The 20,820-nt window shown below is 32.7% G+C and overlaps 2 protein-coding genes across 6 annotated transcripts; both read left to right on the top strand.

Moving 5' to 3' along the window:
* The first annotated feature begins 6,104 nt into the window (after positions 1–6,104).
* LOC112032133 (protein PTST homolog 3, chloroplastic) lies at positions 6,105–15,169 on the top strand. 5 transcript variants are annotated; one of them, XR_002885055.2, is made up of 14 exons: positions 6,105–6,390; positions 6,512–6,634; positions 7,121–7,275; positions 7,362–8,030; positions 9,796–9,994; positions 10,990–11,053; positions 11,143–11,193; positions 11,290–11,343; positions 12,083–12,202; positions 12,860–12,984; positions 13,649–13,700; positions 13,957–14,093; positions 14,615–14,766; positions 14,867–15,169. XR_002885055.2 is itself a non-coding variant. In XM_024064888.2 (13 exons), the coding sequence occupies exons 1-12, from the start codon at positions 6,221–6,223 to the stop codon at positions 14,053–14,055; spliced, it is 1,875 nt and encodes a 624-aa protein (XP_023920656.2). In that variant the 5' UTR covers positions 6,105–6,220; the 3' UTR covers positions 14,056–14,093; positions 14,615–15,169. The 5 variants fall into 5 exon arrangements, 3 of the variants coding, with proteins under 3 accessions (XP_023920656.2, XP_023920654.2, XP_023920653.2); XR_002885054.2 differs by having other exon boundaries at positions 14,860–15,169; XM_024064888.2 differs by having other exon boundaries at positions 11,296–11,343; positions 14,615–15,169.
* Positions 15,170–16,606: 1,437 nt separating this feature from the next.
* Positions 16,607–20,415, top strand: LOC112032134 (uncharacterized). The gene is made up of 6 exons (XM_024064891.2): positions 16,607–17,381; positions 19,272–19,369; positions 19,507–19,578; positions 19,680–19,804; positions 19,914–19,986; positions 20,091–20,415. Exons 1-6 carry the CDS (start codon positions 17,093–17,095, stop codon positions 20,193–20,195), a joined length of 762 nt encoding a protein of 253 aa, XP_023920659.1. The 5' UTR covers positions 16,607–17,092; the 3' UTR covers positions 20,196–20,415.
* Positions 20,416–20,820: the final 405 nt, after the last annotated feature.

Here is a 20,820-nt window from a genome sequence, read left to right as displayed (position 1 = left end):
AAAAAAAAAAAAAAAAGACATAACGGAGAAAACAAAGGAAAAGAGAAAAAAAGTTATTAAAAATTAAATTAAATTAAAGGGTGGGCCTTGGTTTATGGTTTGGGTTATGACATGGGTATAATTTAAGGCTTGTGTTTATCACTTGATTGACCTACTCACCTTTTAATTACGTTATACATATTAATTATACACATAACAAATTATAGAAGACAATTGATAAACAAATTAAACAACTAAATTATGTTAGGCTAAATAATAATGAAACAATACATTATAAAAGACAAATAAATTAAATTATGTTAGGCTAATGTTTCAAAAAAAAATGTTAGACTAAATAATAATTAATAATTTTATAATTAATGAAACAACAATATAACAAATTATAGTTTATAAAAGACAAACAAATTAATAAAATAACTAAGCACCAATAATTAATAATTTTATTAATATTTCAAATAAACTTATGGTTTATTGTTTATTCTTTTGCTAGAATTATGGACAAATATTTAATAAGAAAACCACGTAGAAGGCAATTGTATATTTTACGTATTTGTATGTTTTTTTTATTGTTGTTGTTGTCAATATACAAAATTTTCTTTTTATTAGATTGTGTAATTTATGCTTATTGAGAAACACCCTAAAAAAAATTTCTAGAATCGCCACTGCTAATCTCCTCAATGAATCTTATAAAAAAAAATATAAAAGTAATAGAAATTATGTGTCATGTCTTTCCTAGTGGCATATCAATAGAAGTATAGAACTGCACAAAGAAATTATGATTAAACTAAAACTCACCTGTTTGTGCATAACTAGGAGCACGTTGGCATGACCCAAAAGGCAGGAGTACCTTCTGCTTCAACCTCCTCGACTCAGGCTTATACACCCAATGATCTCCTTGATGCATCACAAGATCATCACATCTGAAAATCTCCACCATTGGCTCACGAGACCCGATGAATACAGTGTACACCGTCCAATTGACATCAGAACTACTAATCCATCCATTCCTCACCACCAGATTAGCCACCACTAAATTGACTTGTAACCTAAACACATCCCTAATCCCTTTATACTCTTTAACCCTATCACATGGAACCCTAGCTATTACTACACCAAGGTACTCATAATCCTCCACCCTCGGAATTTATGTAAACATCATGAGGTGTTCATTTACTTTGATATTTCAGCCTTTTTATTTATTTATCAGTATTCATTTCATTCAAGAGGTAACCCTTGATATTCAATATAATAAGACCATATAAGCGAATCAAAATTCAAGATTAAAATCAACATATAACACTCTAAGAGACCAATATGATCTTTATTCTTTAGCTTATTTATTTAACAAAATTAAAGAATAAATTTTAATTAATAACCGATTCTAAAAAGGAAAAACAAAATTATAAACCTGCACGACTAGATCATAAATTCTAACCAATTTTCTTGCTAACTAATTTCTTTTAGATTTGTTGTAAATAATAAGAAATTTTAACGTTTCAAAAATTGAAGATTGGGAAAAGTGGCATCTCTCATAGCCCATGATTGAAAATGACATGAGTGGAGGATAATATATTCGACTAAGCAAGCAACACCTTCTCATCCACGTATTTTAACTTTGGACCAAATAAGGTTTGGTTATGTTGGAACCCTATGTAGGGGTCAAATTAGTTCTTAGATTTATAACTATATGGCGATGTCGATTCCTTTTTCTTCCCTGATGAGTAATTGGCAAAAACATAATGGATATTAAATTATACCATAAATTTAATGCCATAAGATTTTTTGACATAACTTGTTATGATGAGTATATAATAAAATAAAAATGACGTACATTAAAGTAATACCATTCAAATATAATTTACCACCTTAACCAATAAAATGACAGTGCTTGACACACACACACACATACATATGAAGACGTTTGACAATTAGTTGATTTTATAATATTATCTATACTACTATTTAAGAGACTTCTTCTATTTGGACCGAAATTTTTTTTGTTCCAAAATATCCCTATGTCCCTAAGTTTAAGTAGAGAAAAATCTAAAGCATAATCTGGTAAAAATATATATTTAACTTGTACTAAAACATTGCCTACAAAATAAAAATACTATTCCACTAACCCACTTCTTCAAAGCAACTATTTAGAAAATTCAAATAAGATGGTTAGAAATGTAAAATAAATCATTTTAAAAAATCCTGAATTTTAGATAACTTTAAATAAATAAATAAATAAAAACAAAGAAACAAACAGTTTCTTCCATCTCCTCCCTCTCCTCCACGTATTGTAACATTCCCACCACCATTGAAAAGAAAAAACACTTGCCTCAAATCCAAGTTCAGATTCTATCAAAAAAGCAAAAGAAAAAAAGACCACGTTCATTCAGATAACTTCTTTTTTATAATAAAAGCGGCGCCGCTACAGTACTTTGGTACTGTGCATTCAGAGTATTGACAGTGTACAGCACTATAGCTGCAAAGTGTTTTTAGTTTCGTGAGTCTTTTTTATTTTTTTCAACCCCTTTGTTTATTCAACTGGCATTATAACTACAAAGCCTAAAGGTTTTTTTTTTTTTTTTTTCACAGTAATCGGTTTGTATTTTTTTTCTTTTAAATAATATTGATATAAACTGAGATTTATATTATTATACTAACATAACAAATTTTACAATATTTTCACAATTATTGACGTGTCAATTCTTACAAGTCGAAATAAAATAATAAAATATGAGACTGTAGGCAACCACAACTAAACATAAATGTTTAAAAAAAATGTTACAACACTTATTATTATTACAATATTTTCACAATGGTTGAAATCTTGGTTTCTTATATATCAAATAAAAAAAAAGTTAAATCCACAACATTTTAACATTAATTTCACAACAAATCATAGGTAAGCTATTGTTGATGCATAGCACTGGAGCGACAGTGCTTTTGGTTTATTCAACTGGCGCCTAAAGTTTTTTTTTTTAGTAATCAGTTTGTGTTTTTTTTCTTTGAAATATTTATGTAAGCTAGCATATATATTGTTATACTGACACAACAAATTTCACAATATTTTCACAATTATTGACGTGCCAATTTCTTACAAGTTGAAATAAAATAATAAAATATGAGACTGTGACAAACTACAACTGAAAATAAATGTTTTAAGAAAATGTTACAACACTTATTATTATTATAATATTTTTACAATTGTTGATATCTCAGTTTCTTATAGATCAAATAAAAAAATGCTAAGTCCACAACATTTTAACATTAATTTCTACCGTGCAAGTTTTTTTTTCCTAGTAATCGGTTTGTGTTTTTTTTTTTTTTTCTTTTAAATATTTATGTAAGCTAGCATATATATTGTTATACCGATACAACAAATTTTACAATATTTTTACAAATATTGAAGTATCAATTTCTTACAAGTTGAAGTAAAATAATAAAATATGAGACAATGACCAACCACAACTGAAAATAAATGTTTTGAGAATAACAATAACAATGTTATCAGCTTAAAACCAATAATAACTTGTCATTTAGAATTTGTTCTAAAAATGTTATGAATGTAGTATTTCTCTCAAATAAAATAAAAAAATATCTATTCGGATCCTAAAAATGAAGATATTGTAAAAATATTGTGATATTTTGTTGTATTCTTAAACTTTTTTTTTTTAATATAATTAAATTTGGTGAGTCAAAATTCACGTTCACATACAAAATCTATATTAATTTTCTCACTGCTAGGACAGCACGTGCAAAGCACATGCAGCCAACGCTACTCTTCTAAAAAAAAACTGAAGTAGCTATAAAAATCCATGTTGCCATTTTAATTTTTAACCCAAGGGGTGAAGGTCTTGCCACTGTTTGACATCAAATATGATGACTACCCCAATAACCACATACAGTGGATGGCACTTTTAACAATAACATTTTCTCTCTCAGAGTTTGTGCCTCCATGTGTAGGTGAATCTCATTTATAGACAAGATCATGGTGGCCCTTCATATCAAAGGTCAGAATTTTATTTATTTATTTAGTTTTCAATACTCACACATGCGTGATGATCATGGACTCTATGCTTTATTTGATGTCGCCCAAAAGGATGTGGAAAGGAAATACAAGCAAATGGTTTTCTTTGTTAAGTGATTTTTGTTGTTTTCCTCTGATTCCTACTTTCCAATAACAGGTGGAGGCTTACTGTTCTATCCTTACTGTTCTATCAGGTGATTTTGTTCTATCCTTATTTTTCATTTCATTTTTTTTCCCTGAAAATTTCCATTTATGCTCTGTGGGACTGTATGTGAATGTGTGTGTTGCCTCTTATAAGAGCATTAGCATTAGAAAATGCTAATGCCATATCTAAGGTCTTAAAATTCATTGCATCAGACAATGCTAAATTCAACTATTGCAAATTTTTTTACAATAGTGCTACAGTACAATTCTATTTTTAGAATTGTATTGTAACACAATTGTATAAATGTAAATAATATTTTATTCTCAACTCCCTCTCTCTCAACTCCGGAATGCTCATCTCTCTCTCTCAACTTTGGAATGCTCTCAACTCTCTCTCACTTTTGTTCTCATCGTTTTCTCATCTACCCTCTCAACCCTCTCTCACTTTTATTCTCATCGGTGAGATAATCTTAAGGCGGATCGTTTTCTAGGTATTTTCATCATCGTTTTCTGGGTATTTTTTGTGGTTTCTGGCAGTGGAGAGATCAACGAGTGGGCGTGGGTCAAGTGGAGATCGGCGAGTGGGCATAGGTCAGGTGGAGATCGGCGCATGGGTTTCTTACGGTGGGTTTCTGGCTTTGGAGATCAGCGAGTGGGCGTAGGTCAGGTGGAGATTGGCGAGTGGGTTTGTGACTGATGTGAGCATGGGTTAGGTGGTGCAGCAGCAGCGTGGGTTTCTTGCAGTGGGTTTCTTGAATTTGTCTACTGGGTATGTGCTAGATTTTGGTTTTGAAGTTTGAGTTGTGGGTTATTGTTTGATTTTGTTGGATATTTAATTTTGTCTGTGTGTGTTGTTGTAGGTTTGGCATTAAGAGAGAGACTGAATAAGATTATGGCTTTAGACTATTTCACCACCTGCCGGAAATGAAGGCTCCGATGGAAGTAAGAGAGATGGAAGATAAAATATATAATTTTGGGATATATTATTTTATTATGTAGATATATTATTTTAATGAGTAAAGTAGGAAGATAAAAGTTTAAGATGTAGAAAGTATTGTAAAATTAGATGGTATAATGATAAAGTGAAATTTTAAAATGGTAAAATAGAGTAGCATTAGCATTTTTCATTGCTAATGCTCTAAGCTGATTATTTCAACGATAGTGGAGGATCAGGATCCATGAGAATGACCAATGTGTCACTTGGAATGTGTGCCATGATGCAACGTGTACAAGTGAAAGTCTTTTGGAATGTGTGCCATGATGCAACGTGTACAAGTGAAGTCATTTGCAATGAGTGCCATGAACATATTTACTGAATGGAATGCTATGCAGACTTGGGGTCTTGACCTCTAGTGTCATATAAGGTTTTTGAATTTTCATTATTTTATGCATCATTAATTTAATATATAATTTAAATTGTATATTTTATCCGTAATTTTCAGATAATTTAACTGGTAAAATATAATAAAATTTGTAATATAGCTAAACTTATTTATCATGAAAATTATCATTAATTTTTTTTACAAGTATGCATGTCAACTAATTGATTTTTTTTTTTTTTTAAATTCTCACATGGAACTCCGCATACTGAAATCGAGCACTATTCTTTTGTTATTATTATTACTTTGATAAAAATACTATTTTAGTTTATAAATTTTATCAAAAAATTATTTTTCATTTTTAAATTTAAAAAAGTTTCTTTTTGTCCATAAATAATTAATTTTTTTATTCTTATATTTATCTCTAAAACCTTTTTAAAAATAAATTTTAAGGATGAATTTTATTAATACTATTGTGTTTTTTTTTATATAAATTTTTGTATAAGTTTACGGATGAAAAAAAAATAACTTTTTGATAAAGTTTAAATATCAAAACAGTATTTTTAATATATATATATATATATATATTTTTTTTTAAAGAACTAAAAAATCTCATCCTCCTGAGTCTTGAGTGACATGATTGACATCCCAAATTCTTTGTCAGAGTTATGGTAAAAAACAAACCAAAACCTGTAAATGCTGCAAACTCCCATTGCTCTGCTCTCTCTCATGGGCCATGGCTACCCTTTCTCACTCTCACTTCCTAACCTTCCTCTCACTCCCTTCTCGTAAACTCTTCTTGCTTCCACGAGAACATCTTCACCAGAACAAGCTACACTGCGAAACCCAGGAACACCCACCTCCTAAACAATTTACAACCTGTGCTTTGTCAAATAAAAAACCCAGGTTTCAGTTCCTGATATGCTTAGTTTTTGTGTGTGTCTGTTTCTTCTATGGTTTTTCTTTTGTATCTGATTTATGGGCTTTCTAATTTTTTTTCTTTTTTTTGTGTGTGTGGGTGTTTTAGAAGTAGAACTAGAAAGGGAAAGAGCAATGAAGAACTGTGCAATGACATACAGCAATTTCTCACTGAGTTCGGGTTTCCAGAGGATCACGTGCCTTCCACCACGGAGCTTTCGCAGCATGGAAGGTAAGGTTCTTCAGTTCTTTCTCTGTGTTTTTGCTTCTAAGTATTTCTTTGCAATTCATTTAGGTTCTCTACTAGGCTTCATTAAAAAAAGAAGAGCATCATGGGTTGAATAGTAGTAGATTGAAGTGTTACTGTTGAGTTCTTTATCTCCCACATGTTTGAATTTAATTACCCTTTTGGGAAAAGATAATACTTTTGGTGCTGTATTGGTAAATGCAACTATGTGGTTGAATTTAATTGGAGAACCTAAAGAACTGAACCTAAAATTTGTCCCGAAAAATTAGTATGTTCTAACATGGTAGTGAGAGAAGTATTTTTTGTTAATTACTAAATGCTTATAGAAGAGGGATAGGGGGCCTTATTTATGTCATAGAAACACATCTTAATTAGTCAACCATAACTGAAATTTATGATGTTTTCTTAATAGGTCATTTTTGTATGTATCCATCCTGAGCTAAAAAGTAATATTTGTGCTAATATTTATAGGAATGACCTTGCAAACATTGTTAGACGGAGAGGATATAAACTGATTAGAGAGCTTCTTGTGAACCCAACAACATCAAACATCGATGGGCTTGATCCGAAGAAAAGCTTTGATGAAAACCAGGGTGAAATCAGTGATCATAAACATATATTAACAGGTTTATCTCATTTTCTTTGAAGTGTTATTCAATCCTCATTGTAAAGTACCTCTGGCTGTTATTGATACCCTGTTATATGTTAAAAGGTCAGGACAAGAAGGCAAATACTTTGGTTGTCGAACACATCTCATCAACTGATATCTCCACCGTAGGGAACAATTACAGTAGTCTAAGTAGTGATTTGGATTTCAACTCTGGTGACTTTAGGAGCCTACCTGTAGAATCTTCATCCAATTTGTTTTTGGAAGAAAAGGTATCACCTGGATTAAAGGGTCATGATGAGAAAGTAAAAGACGTGGCTGAAAATGCTTACTTGTCAACTGAAGTTTCCACCATGGAAAGTTCAAGCGTCAATTTTGATCTCAACACTGATGAAAAGAGCTGCATGCCTGTAGAACTTTCAGTCCTGGAGGAGAAGACTTCATCTAATTTGCAAGTTGAGGACAAGAAGGTGAATAATATGGTTGAAGATGTGGCCTTTTCAAATGAAGGAAAGAAACATTATTCCTGGAGTTCAAATCCAGATTTCAATCCCACTGACTTTAAAAGTATGCCTATAGAATCTCCAATCAGTTTGTCCTTGGAGGAAAGTTCCTCATATAATTTGAAAGATCAGGATGAGAAGATTAAGAATAATGATGTACCTCTCTACTCTAGTGAAGATTCTCGCATGCCTATAGAATTTTCAGCGAACTCATCCCTTGAGGATAAGGTGACAAAGTTTATTCAGAATGGGGATTTGGATATGATTGAGGGTAAGATTCTCTATAAACAATAGTTTTATACTCACTTCATCAGTCAATATATATATATATATATATTTTTTGGGCATGTCACTAGTCCAGACGCTGGTGTTGATTTTGACGTAAAAGTATAAGGTGCTTGACTCAACAATATGAAATATATTCCAAAGATTGATGGGGGGATTGGTTGGAGTTAAGTGTTTGACATTTATTCATGCGTCTATCATCAAAAATAGAAACACCCCTTGAAATGGTATCAGAAGTGTCTCATCTGCCTATATACTTTCACATCTTGCCAACCTTTTCTTAATATGTTCTCTATTAAAATAGTGAGGATTTATTTTCCTTTTGCTCTCCTGTCCCTATGTTTTTGTGAATCCTAAAATGTGATAATTTTGATGGATAGCATATGAAAACATGTAGAGGAAACTCACTCAGCATTTGAGCATATGAGTAAGGTGACTGCTTGGAAGCTAATAAGTCTGAGGAGTACCTATATTATAAAGTTGTTTCAACTTAATATCTGTTACTTAACATGATCCAAGATGTTAGGCTGATGGCAATCTTTGTGCTAACATGTTGTGATGGTGTAGTTGCAAAGTTCAAGGCACTTTGGACTACCATAATTGGAGTATTGCAGTTCCCAAGCTGTATTACAGACCATGGTTTTCACTACAGTAAAACAGGCCTCATATGTGGGTTCTCCAAATAGTATTTGTTTGAATGATGTACACCTGATGAATGGACATGCAGCACCTTCTCATCATCTTTATCATGACTAGGTAGCGGCACTTACCGCTTAGAGTTTAATGGGAATAGCTGGAGACAGTTCTGCAGTACATTTTTATTTTTCATAGTGTTAGGTTCATAGTTGATGAAGTTAAAAAGAAAGGGTCCATTTATCCTTTTTGGGAAGAAAAATTATAATAAGTTTTATCAAGTTGAAAAGGGTAAAAAAGAGAGTTAATTACAGCTAATGACCCTAAACTATGGGATCATTTGCAATGTGCTCTTAAATTTCAAACTTCTGCAATTAGCACCCTGATTCGAGATTAATTTGTAATTTCTAATACTCATCCAAATTATAGTGCACACTGATAGATTAATGGACAACTGTCCATCATAAATTATGAATACATTCACAATGTTTACCCTAAAATAAAAAGTCTTCAATTCACACCCTAATTTGAAATTAATCTACTCACTAGTTGGACATTCTGGATACTGATTTGGATAGTGGGTAGCCTTAAAAATTAATCTCGAATTATGGTGGCGAATGCAAAATTTTGTAGTTTACGATGCACATTACAAATGCCTCTATCTTTTAGAGTGGACATTTGCAATTAACCATAAAAATAATTCCCTTTGTACCATAATACTTCTCTACTTGATTTCATGTTAGTAAAAGAGGAGTGAACATAAGAAAGATGATCAAGAACACCTCAAATCTGAAGTTGAAAATTCCAAAGGGTTGAATATCTTCTTTGCCATCTTAATAGTTCTAGTATACTATTTATCCAAAAAAAAAAAAAGGGTTCTAGTATACTGCTAATGTTACTTATTTTTTTGTTTAATGTCCCTGTTACCTTGTAGATAATTTTTCAACCCCTATAAGTACATTGGTTTTGTATATCTTTTAGTTATTGTATTTGTCATGATACCATTTTGTATTTGTCTTTGTAGAATGATTTCTATCTTGAAATTGAATTTGTTAACTATTATTTATTTGGTGCCTTTGAATATTGAAGTTGAGTATGTGGAGCTGCTTGATGCTCAGATAATGCCTATGGTATATCAAATGAACGTGTTGCTGAAGAAAGCAAGGAATTTATCCCGCTGCAGAATTCGGTAGTGCAGCCTGCTGAAGAGCACTCTGGAAATTCACATAATGGAGGGAGTGTTGCTGTGACATTGGATGGCAGTACACTGACATCCAAGGATGTCACTCCTTCTGCACTAGTTACTCAACCACTTAGGTTAGTAACTTAGTTTTCTATAACATATGATAAAAGTGCCCAGGCCTGCAGCTCTTATTTATTTTCTTTTCTCAAACTGTTATAACCATTTGAACGAGTTTCACATGTCTAATTGCATGAACACTAAATCATGCTATTTATAATTTCTATTTAGTTTCTTCATTATGTAAGTGACACTTCTATTTATTAATTTCAATCCATTAATTTATTCTTGAAATTTTGGCATATGTTGTGAAGAATCTAGAGATGCTTATTAGATGAATTGTTCTTTATTATAAACAGCAACAACAATAATTAAGCCTTAGTTTCGAAATTTTGTGGTTGGATATGGATTCTCAACAGACTAGTCATGGTCGGCCACATGTATTCTTTTCTTTCATTCTATTCTATCTAAAATCATACTTTCTGTTACTTTATTAATTCACATATCCTGTTTTACTCATTTTATTAATTAAAAAAAAATCCTCTACCTTTTTTCATTCTCCGCTGAACTTAACCAGATCATTATAAGAAAATTTCCCTCGTCTTTTCTCATGAAAAACACTTGATTTATAAAATTTCATTCCTCAATAATCCGTCTTCTATGATTACATTTACCTGAGCCCTTTTAAATAGGCTTTCAAGGAGTAAATTAATAAGAAAAATAATCCAAATACAAAACATAATCTCACATAATCCTCAACAAGATTAAAGTCTAGTTCAAAAAGAAATTTAGTTCAAAATGCAAAAATAAAATCTGGAAGAAAATCTGAAATGATTTTGCTCCTTGCATCACGATATGGTTGTAGTATTCCAAACAGTTTCTCTTATGATCACATTGTCCATTTGCCAACTAACATCAAATCGGTTATATGCGAGTGAAAAAAAGTGTATGTATATTGTTTCATTCAACTTCAGTGGATTTTCTATTTTTCGTGCTTCATTGTGTTCTTGGCTGGTTATGGGTTTTAATTTTTTCTTTGACAGTGTTTCTTTGGTGTTCAAAATCTTTATAGGGACGATCATGTGTCACCTGGACTACTAATGACTGCTAAGCTGGACAAAGATTTGGACACAGAGGTCACACTTATATTGTTTTATACAAAATCAATTTCCATTGGCTGTATGTTTGACATTATTCCTTAACTTTTATGTTTTCTGTGATACAGAGTAGCATAAGGGAGAGGCAAGCTGATATTAATCATCTCAAGTTCATGCTGGTTGTAATCTTAATGATTCTTTTATAACCCATATTGAATTTTGTCACATATTAAATAAATGATTTGGCTATTTACTGTACTTCTTGTTCTGATTAGCATCAGAAGGAGTTGGAACTGTCACTGTTAAAAGAACAGATTGAGAAAGAAAAGGTATATGAGCAACTCAAAATGATTATGTTTAAATGAGACCTTGCCAAGTGGCTGCATTTCATTTTTTCTTAGCATTCACAACATTAAAATTTCAAGATTGGACAAATTGAGTGCTGACACATTATGGAATCATTGATGATTTCTGATGGGGCCTTTTGTTTTCTTTTTTCTCAACCTTTTGTTCATGCAACGTTACTTTAGTGATTTATCATATGAACATGGAATTACTGTAGTTGTCCCCCAACCATACTAATAACACTAAAAAAATGTTGCACCTCCACCAGATGCTTAAGTTCGAGGAGCCATCTTGCTTGCAAGATCTAACTTAAAAGGGCACTGCAGGAAAACCAAAGTATAGATATTACTGCTGCAAAATATAAGTATAAGAAGAATTAAGTTAACATCTGATTTTTTCCTACATCCCAGTGCGTGGTCTCCATGGATTTCATAAATTATAGGGACATATTGAGTCAACTGAAGCTATACATTTCTTCGAATAAATATTCATAGTTCAAAGAGACATGAAATCTAAAAGGCCGTTTGGTAGAGTAGTTTGAGTAATGTTGTTTGTATTTTTTTGAAATACATGTGGGTGAAAAAATGTGTAAAAATACGTGTAATGTTATTTAAAAACTGAAAATATGTGTTTGAAAATGCTTACCAAACAGGCCCATTTTTAGAAATGCAGTTTTTGATGCAATAACTGCCTCTTTTATTTTTGCATTTCACTTCTGGCCAGCTTGCTTTGTCTGACTTGCAAACCAAGGCTGAAGCAGAAATCAGCAAAGCCCAAAAGCTTATCTCAGAAAAAGATGCAGAATTACAAGCTGCTGAAGGAAGTCTTTCAGGACTAGAAGAGGTACTGCATATACCATTTTGCTTGGACTGATTTTGTGTGTGTGAATGTACAAATACAGTCACAGTGCAGTCACTGCAGTGTCTGGGTTTGTTTCTGAAAATGGCAAGGCAGTAGTCAATTTTCATGATTTATGCTTATATTGCTGGAATTGAAGGATACTTTGTTGGAATACTTCCTCTTACAAATTACAATACTCTTCCAAGCTCTTTATTATTTATGAACTAGAACCCACAAATTGAGAGTATTTTTGGATTCCCAATTGATGCCTCCAACAAATGGTGAAACAAATCTGAATGGAAGTCTAGTGGAAAGAATATCTTAATGTAGCACGACACATTCAAGGAGCTCTCCAGCAAACTTGGACTCTTGTTGGAAATGTAGACACGCATCAATCACACAGTGGATATGTTGACACACAATATGGAAAATGAATTTGATAGTTCAAAATATAGATATTATAGAAGCATATAAGAAGCAAGATATAAAAGTAGTGATATTATATTACATTTTCACATCAGAACTATTCATTCCAATTATTGTTTGTATACCTTTTAACTGACACAATGTGTCAGCAACATGAAATTGAAATCTGCTTGGACTTTGGTTGAAACTATATGCCTGCTGACTGGGATTGATTAATTCCCCTGTTGTTTTTAGGTTCAGATTCAATACTTTGGGGAGGGAGAAATTGTGGAGGTGTCAGGTAGCTTCAACGGTTGGCATCAGCGGATTAAAATGGATCCACAGTCATCATCAAGTATCACAGACCCCAATGCCTCAAGGTCTTTAAATTTTTGCGAAATTCTCTATTTACAACTCGGCATCACTGTCAAGTTATTTTAATTTTCATAACTAGTTTTTTCCAATCTAGGTTTCAGATATTCAACTTGTTTTATCTTAGTAGGTTAAAAAAAATAAATAAACGACTATTTTTTTTGGGTGATGTTTCCTTCATTCGTTGAAAAGGTGTTTGTTTTATGTTGTCATTTTACTCCCATTTCAGTCAAGCCCACCCTTCCTCTTAAAGCATAGAGCCCGGCAGGTCTTAGGCTTTAATGATTTCTAAAAACTCTGGAAATTTGTCAAAAAAAAATATAAAAAAATACAGGAGTAAAAGGTCTCAAGAAGAAAATCATTAGGTAGAAAGTGACATAAACATGTCTGTGGTATCCACCTAGATGACTAATGCTTAATTGGTCAACCTTGACATGCCAGATGCTTGTGGTGTGACGGTCATTAATAATATGAACATAGAAAATAGTGTTTGAGTCAATCAATATGTTTTTGTGATGGACCACATTGGCATTGCACTTCCTCTTAGCACACTAGATGCATCTCTTCTGGCTCAATCTTGTGAATTAAGAATAATAATATTTTTTTATATATTTGCTGCTCAAACTTTGATTAATTAAATAATGAGCTTACTTTGATAACGTGTTCCTCCAGGAATTCTAGACTTTGGTCAACCGTGCTGTGGCTTTATCCTGGGACATACGAGGTGTGAACATCTACTATCTAATTTCTGTAGCAATTGCTGATACTGATGTTTGAACAGAATTAATTGTTTCAGCTATGAGGGATTTTTCCTGATTTTAGGAAGATTCCTAGTAGTCATTTGTTTGGATTTTGTGAATTCATTTTATTAGTCACTGCTATAGAAGTGGTGAAACTGCTGTCTGATATTAACATATAATATATTTTCTGTTAAAGAATTCATAACTTATTCCCTAGAAGCGACATCCTGTTTATTGCAGATAAAATTCATTGTTGATGGCTGTTGGAGGACTGATCCTCGGAGAGAGTCAGTTACCAATGGTACCATATGTAACAATATTCTTCGAGTTGACAAATGATACAGTTTTGGCTGGCGGACATTTTTGCAATCCATAAGGTAAATTCTTTTTACTTCCTCACTGTTCTAATAAGAGTTTTGATTCAAAGTCATAAAGCAAGTGCAGTGGGCTTGTCATACTCCATGGGAACTTAACTTTATGGACCTGTCTCAGACCTTAGCCTTACATCTGAAGCACCATTACTGTATGCCAACTCTTGTAAAATTATGCATGGCCAATCACTAGATGGTTGCAAGTAGAATTTTTACCCAATTTTATTGCAGTTTGTGATAGTTTTCAATAATTTTTAGAAAATTTACTTCTCTTTTTAAACTAATTTTCCTACCTAAACTAATAATGAAATCACGTGGTTTAATATCCTCCAATTATGGCAAGGTTGGCATAAAAAAGGTTTTTGTACATAGTTTCTTGATTCATGGTGATTTTTGTATGGATTTCAATCCAAGAAATTCCAATCACAGAATGTTTATTTGCTTCAAATAGTTAGTTGAATTCTGGTAGTATATATGTGTGTGTGTGTATTTCAATTTATGCTTATTATGTTGGGGTTATTGGTTAGTGTACAGAAAACAATGATAGATTGCATGGAGTTCTGTACTATCCAAGAAAAGATCAAAGCTTAAAGCCACGTAGGTAAAAGAAATGGAATCAGGCCTTCAAGACCATGCAGATTTTGGATTGATGTTGCTATCTCGTAACATGAAAACTAAGGTCCTTTAGCCTGTATATGTGTGTGTGTGTGTGTGTGTGTGTGTGTGTGTGTGTGTTTCAATTTATGCTTATTATGTTGGGGTTATTGGTTAGCATACAGAAAACAATGATAGATTGCTTGGAGTTCTGTACTATCCAAGAAAAGGTCAAAGCTTAAAGCCACGTAGGTAAAAGAAATGGAATCAGGCCTTCAAGACCATGCAGATTTTGGATTGATGTTGCTATCTTGTACCATGAAAATTAAGGTCCTTTAGCTTGTATGTGCAACATTTAGTTTAAACTCTTTTACCAAGTTCAAGTGATAGTCCAGCAGTAATGGCATTCTTTGTAGTGCACTATGTCTGTGGTTCGAATTCCACCCCTCCCCTTCCCTACCTATTAAAAAAATGTTTAGATTTCTTTCTGTTTTTCTTTCCTTTTATACTTATATTTTCCATATTCGCTTGGTAAGCCAGCATATAACTTAGCAAGAAATCAGGTGGTTTCCATCAGAAATCCATAATGCTCGTGAAATATTGATGCCTGAAAATATTGGGAGTTGCAATTTGATGGCATTTCTGGAAAGTTTGAGAATTCTTAGGTTAGCATTTTACAACTGGGAAATTTGATTTTTAGGACAAAAAGTTTAGACTCTGAAAAAGATTTTTAAAATGGTCTCTCTAAAGTTATTAATCCCACTTATCAAAGCTATTTTGTGCTTATTAGAATTTTGAGGGACTTTTCTGATAACCCTTGGTACTTGGTAGGCAGCAAATGGGGCCGAGATTAGTCTGCCTAATGTTGTGGCAACAGATCAACCAATAAAAAAAATGTTAAAGGGCAACAAATCAATAAAATTATATATGATCTCCTACCCAGCATGACTTAATGCTTCTCCCTTTACCAAATAGAGGGAAGGGCCAAATTTGTAGTCAATAACTAGAGTAAAATACTACTGGGTTTCATGGTTGGTGTGCTAAATTCAATCTCTAATCCTTATATTTTTTGTTAGGTGATGACAAAGATATTATAAATTATACTATATAAATCTTATTAAGATGTGTTAGTTTATAAATACAAAAAATATATATATATATATTTTTGTTTGGATAAATTCATTATGAATTTTATTTATTAAGTTGGTGATGTGAGTTTCCAAGTACCTACATAATACAAAATAGCATTTATTGTTGTTATGATATTGTTAAGCCAATGTAGTATTTTAATCTACTTCGATCAATTTAGTCTTTTTTTTGTCCAATTCGGTCCCAATCGGTTTATTTCAGTCTATCTGGTCTATTCTGGTCAACTTTGGTTAATTTGGTCAAATTTGGTCCTATTCTGTCTATTTCGGTTCATTTCTGTCCAATTCGGTCCATTTCGTTCCATTTGAGTCCAATTCGGTCTATTCGGTCTACCTTGGTCTATTTCGATCCACTTTGGTCTATTTTAGACTAATTGGGCCTTAAATTTATAAAATGATTTTTTTTTTTTTTTTGTAGGTATCTTTTCTAGTTTTTGGCTCAAAATTTTTTTTCCCTTTAATTTTTAGGTCGAAAAGTATGAAATGAATATGTTACAATTGTATGCTTATATAGTATTTGAAACTTAATGTGACATGTTACATATGTTCCATGGAATAGGAGTGTACATTTTAAAAAAAATATTCTTGGATATGTTCAAATTAGTCAATCAATTATTGTTTTTAAAAAAAATTATTTTTAATAACATCTTCTTCCTTTAAATTTAAAAAATATTATAATTATGAAATCACTATATATTGTTATTGAATGCAAAATAATTAAATAACACATGCACTATTTAACCAAAAGATTTTACATTATATTCTTATAAAATAATTATATTACATTTTTCTATGTATTGCCCGTATTTGCGACTAGTTTGTAGTAAAATTTGTAGTAATTTTAATATTTTTTTGGTTTGGGGTGGGTAGGAAGTGCATATGCTAAGGGTATATTATCATTTGGTACCATCGTTGACTTTGCCCTCCCCAAACGTTAATAAAGCCAATGCCTTGCCCTTGCGAATGGTCCAACATGAAAATGTCTATGCTAAATAGATTAGTCGGGAGATGGAGGTTCGTGTTGAGACCACGTGTAAAAGTGTGAGTACGATGATGTCTTATAGACTCTTTGTTCCAGTTCAGTTGGCGTGTCTCTTTCCTCGCCTTTCCTATACTTCCTCTTCTATCTATCTTCACTCTTCACTTTCTTCTTCTTCTTTCTAGTCCAGTAAAACTAGCTACTGTACTCCTATTCTGATAAACCAAGCCAACAAAACTAGTGTACACACTATTCACTTTCTTGCTATCTGTGTCCAGAAAGAAATGTCAATACTCAATGCCTCTGCTGCTCTTCGTATGAAATTTATGTCTCCTCCTCTGCTTCCTCCCTCACCAACTCTTTCCAAAATCCATTCTAACACATTGGCTACTACAAGAATAACAACACCAACAACAACAACAAGAACGCTAGTTATCAGTCCATCTTTTGCAGTGAAGAAGGAGACTAGTGAACCTCTTGATAAGGTAGTAGAAGAAATGGAGGAACCCCGTGAGACCCAGTTGTACTCTTTTACTCCTTTGCCTTTGTTCTTTATGGCTGCTCTTCCTGGAGGTAAATGTTTTTACCATCTTCTTTTCAAAACATGGGTGAATGTATCATTAATTTGCCAAAAACATTTCTATGGATATTGTATATTCCTTGTGTACTAGGCTGCGCTTCTCTTTTTCAATGAATTTTATTACTTTTCAAAAAACTAAATTTTGAGGTGCTTTTTGTTTTTTCGATGTTGGCTAGGGGATTAATGTAGAAGTAGCCTAAGTAGGATTTATTAAAACCGTACAAAGAGGTTTATGGTTTGGTTTCTTGTGTACCTATTAGTAATGGCGGCAGGGGCGTAGCCAGAAATTTTTGGTTGGAGGGCCGAGGTAATATTATCATATTGATTTGCAATTTAAAAAAAATACAAAGTATGACATATATACTTATATACATGTCTTCTTGCATTAGTTTTTGAAAAAAACATTAAATTTAAACAAAATTAGACTACATTTAGAAGAAATTATATTTATAGAAATTAAATATAACAAAGTCACCATAAGCAACCATCAACCAAATTAGACTACTATGGTAAAAAATAAATTCAAAATCAATTTCATTCATCCCAACTAAATTCAAAATCAATTTCATTCCCACTAGTAGTCTAATATTGAACCCTCATAGTCTCTCTTCTCTTTGATGATAATTCCCACACCAGTACAACATAGGTCTTGAATAGCTGTGGGATATGGCCTTACTCAAGAAAAAAAAAAGTGAGATATGGCTGACATGTCTTAGAGAAGGAATGGAAAAGTCAAAAAGATTAAAAGTAGGAATTTGGGGTGGGGCATTTTTATGGCTATGTATTGGAGGAGGGGCTAAGTTTTTCTCATAGGGGGCCAGCTGTTAAATGAGAGAGTGTGAGACCTATTTGTTCCTACTATTATTGAGGTTTTAAAAAATTTTGGATGCATAACGTGCCTCCGCCCCTGAATGGCAGTGCTCATAGAGGATCTCACTCTATCAATTTCGGTGGAATGAATTTTTTTTCTTTTCTTTTCGTTGTAATTTTGAGTCTAAGGGTGTTGGAGGATAGGATGAAGAATCCTAGTTTCTTAGAACAACTTCAATATGTGCCAAGGTTGATATGGGGAACAGGGCACGGGTATATATACTAGAGATGAGACTGGGGAGCTTTATTTGGTGAATTGTTGAAATTCAGGTTTATTTGTTTGAAGTTGAGCAAGTTGGCAGTGGTACATTTTAGTGCAATACTTTGAGGAAAACTTCTATGTCATGTTAATATACAACACACTAGTGTTAATTAAATTAAGTCTTCTTCCTTGTCCATTTAAATCCTTGAATAACCAGCAATCGCGCTGATATAATTCAAAGAAATAGATAGGAACCAAATCATCATACATTGTACCAGAGGGCTGAGAACATTGTATGTTCTGAATATGCTTTCTGAGTCCTCATTACACTGGGCATAAGATTAAATCAGCAACAACCTCATGGACCTTTTTAACTTTTAGGTTCTGCCGGTCACAATTGCTAGGTCACTTGGAGGAGCAGCACCTTTTCTATTTTATCTTCTAATTGTATATAGGTTTCAGCAGGTAGTGGGGTTTTCTATTTTTATTTTTATGATGAATGAGTATTTTGTCCCAATGGGAGGGAAAGCTTCAAACCAATGACCTTATTTTCATAAGATGTGGTCCTAGACTCCTAGCCAAGTGTGCTATCCCTTGGGGGTTTTTCAAGACTGAAGTTTTTACTTTGTCACAAAGTATTAGCTAGCCTACTGCAGAATTCATCTGCTTGTAAAGCATATCTAAAAATTCTTTTGCATAAGCCAGATGGTTAGTTATTTATGAGCTTTAACATTAGCCTGATATTACTTGGTAAAAGTCATTAGACATTAACATCTGAAAAACATAACAACATTTAATATGTGAATTACAGCTGGTGCTGTGAGATCTCTGTTTGGGCCTTTTGTTGATCTTATTAAGACATGGAATCTTCCTGGCTGGCTTGTGCATTGGGGTCACCCTGGAAACATGGTATAAGAATTTCCTTCTATTTCCCTCACTCTTATCATGCATAATATAAACCACAAATTACTGCAAATATTACCATCAACTTTCTGATTTATAGTTACATCATCTAATTGTCTACTGTTTGATCGTTGAATCTGTAGGCAGTTGTGCTCTTTGCCATGGGTGGCTATGGAACATATCTAGGTTTCCGCATACGTTTTTCTGATGATGTGGTAAGAAACTAATTACAAAGTTTAGTTATTGTAACTAAAAATTGATGCTGGTTCTGGTGCCATGATTTATTTTGATGACACGCCGCACTTCATCAATTCAGGAGGAGAAGGCTATGGCCAAAGACTTGCACCCGAAGCTTCTAGCTGGGATGTTTTTCTTCTTCGCCCTTGGAGCAACTGGTGGAATAACAGCTCTACTCACTTCAGATAAACCCATCTTTGAGAGGTACTTCTAAAAATTATGTTATACACACACACACACACATCATTCTAACTTAGATCAGGTCCTCTTTATTTGATTTAGAGAAATTGAACTTTACATGGTTGTTTTGCAGTCCTCATGCTGTTACAGGTTTAACTGGCCTTGCTCTCTTGACCTTACAAACCACATTACCTGCATTATTTGAGGTAATCATGATTTTGAGGACCTGAATTCTATGGTTTTTCTTCTTCTTATATCTATTCCCAGTCTTTTCAATCTCTTATTTTTCTTTTTCGCATTAATCATGCAGAATAATCCAGGATTGCGAGATGTTCATGGTATCTTGGGTAGTGGGATCATGACATTGTTTCTTGTGCACGCTGCTCTTGGACTTCAACTTGGGCTCAGTTTCTAATCACACCTTGTCCACGCCTTGTCCTCTTGGACTCTATGTCATTCAAATTTGTTTATAATGCACATTCTTTTTGAACATTTGGTTGTTAAGCACAGAATTGTTTATGAGGTTTAATTTGACAGCAATTTTTGGAGGACATGATCAATGAGATTATTGCGATTGCATGAGGCCTAACATATATTTCTAGGCTCAAGAAGCAATTGGGAAAAAAAAAAGCTACTACTTGTCTCAAAAGTTTAAATTGTATAAAATAATAAACTTAATTATTTAACAATTATTTTAACATATTGCGAAATTTTGGAAGTCCCAAGATGGAATTACTGGTAGATTCAATAAGCACCAAGGGAACCATGGTTCCCCAAAATTTTAAACAATTCTTAAATATATACTTATATATATATATATATATGTTGATTTTGTTACTTAAGTATGTGTTTGTATTGCACGTTTAGCACGTCCGCGTCCAGCGTTTCGTGTCTCTTTTTTTTTTTTTTTTTTTTTCCCACCCCAAAAAAAAAAAAAAAAAAAAAAAAAGGTATGCATTGTGAGTGGAAAATCACAGATATGAAGATGGATAAAGATCTCCACCAAACCTAAGGCCTCATAAGATCATTCATATATGTTA

The sequence above is a fragment of the Quercus suber genome, unplaced genomic scaffold, assembly GCF_002906115.3.
Source record: "Quercus suber isolate HL8 unplaced genomic scaffold, Cork oak 2.0 scaffold_76, whole genome shotgun sequence".
In the NCBI taxonomy this organism is placed as follows: Eukaryota; Viridiplantae; Streptophyta; class Magnoliopsida; order Fagales; family Fagaceae; genus Quercus; species Quercus suber.
Note: the sequence above shows the minus strand (reverse complement) of the source record. Positions and strands in the feature narration are given on the sequence as shown.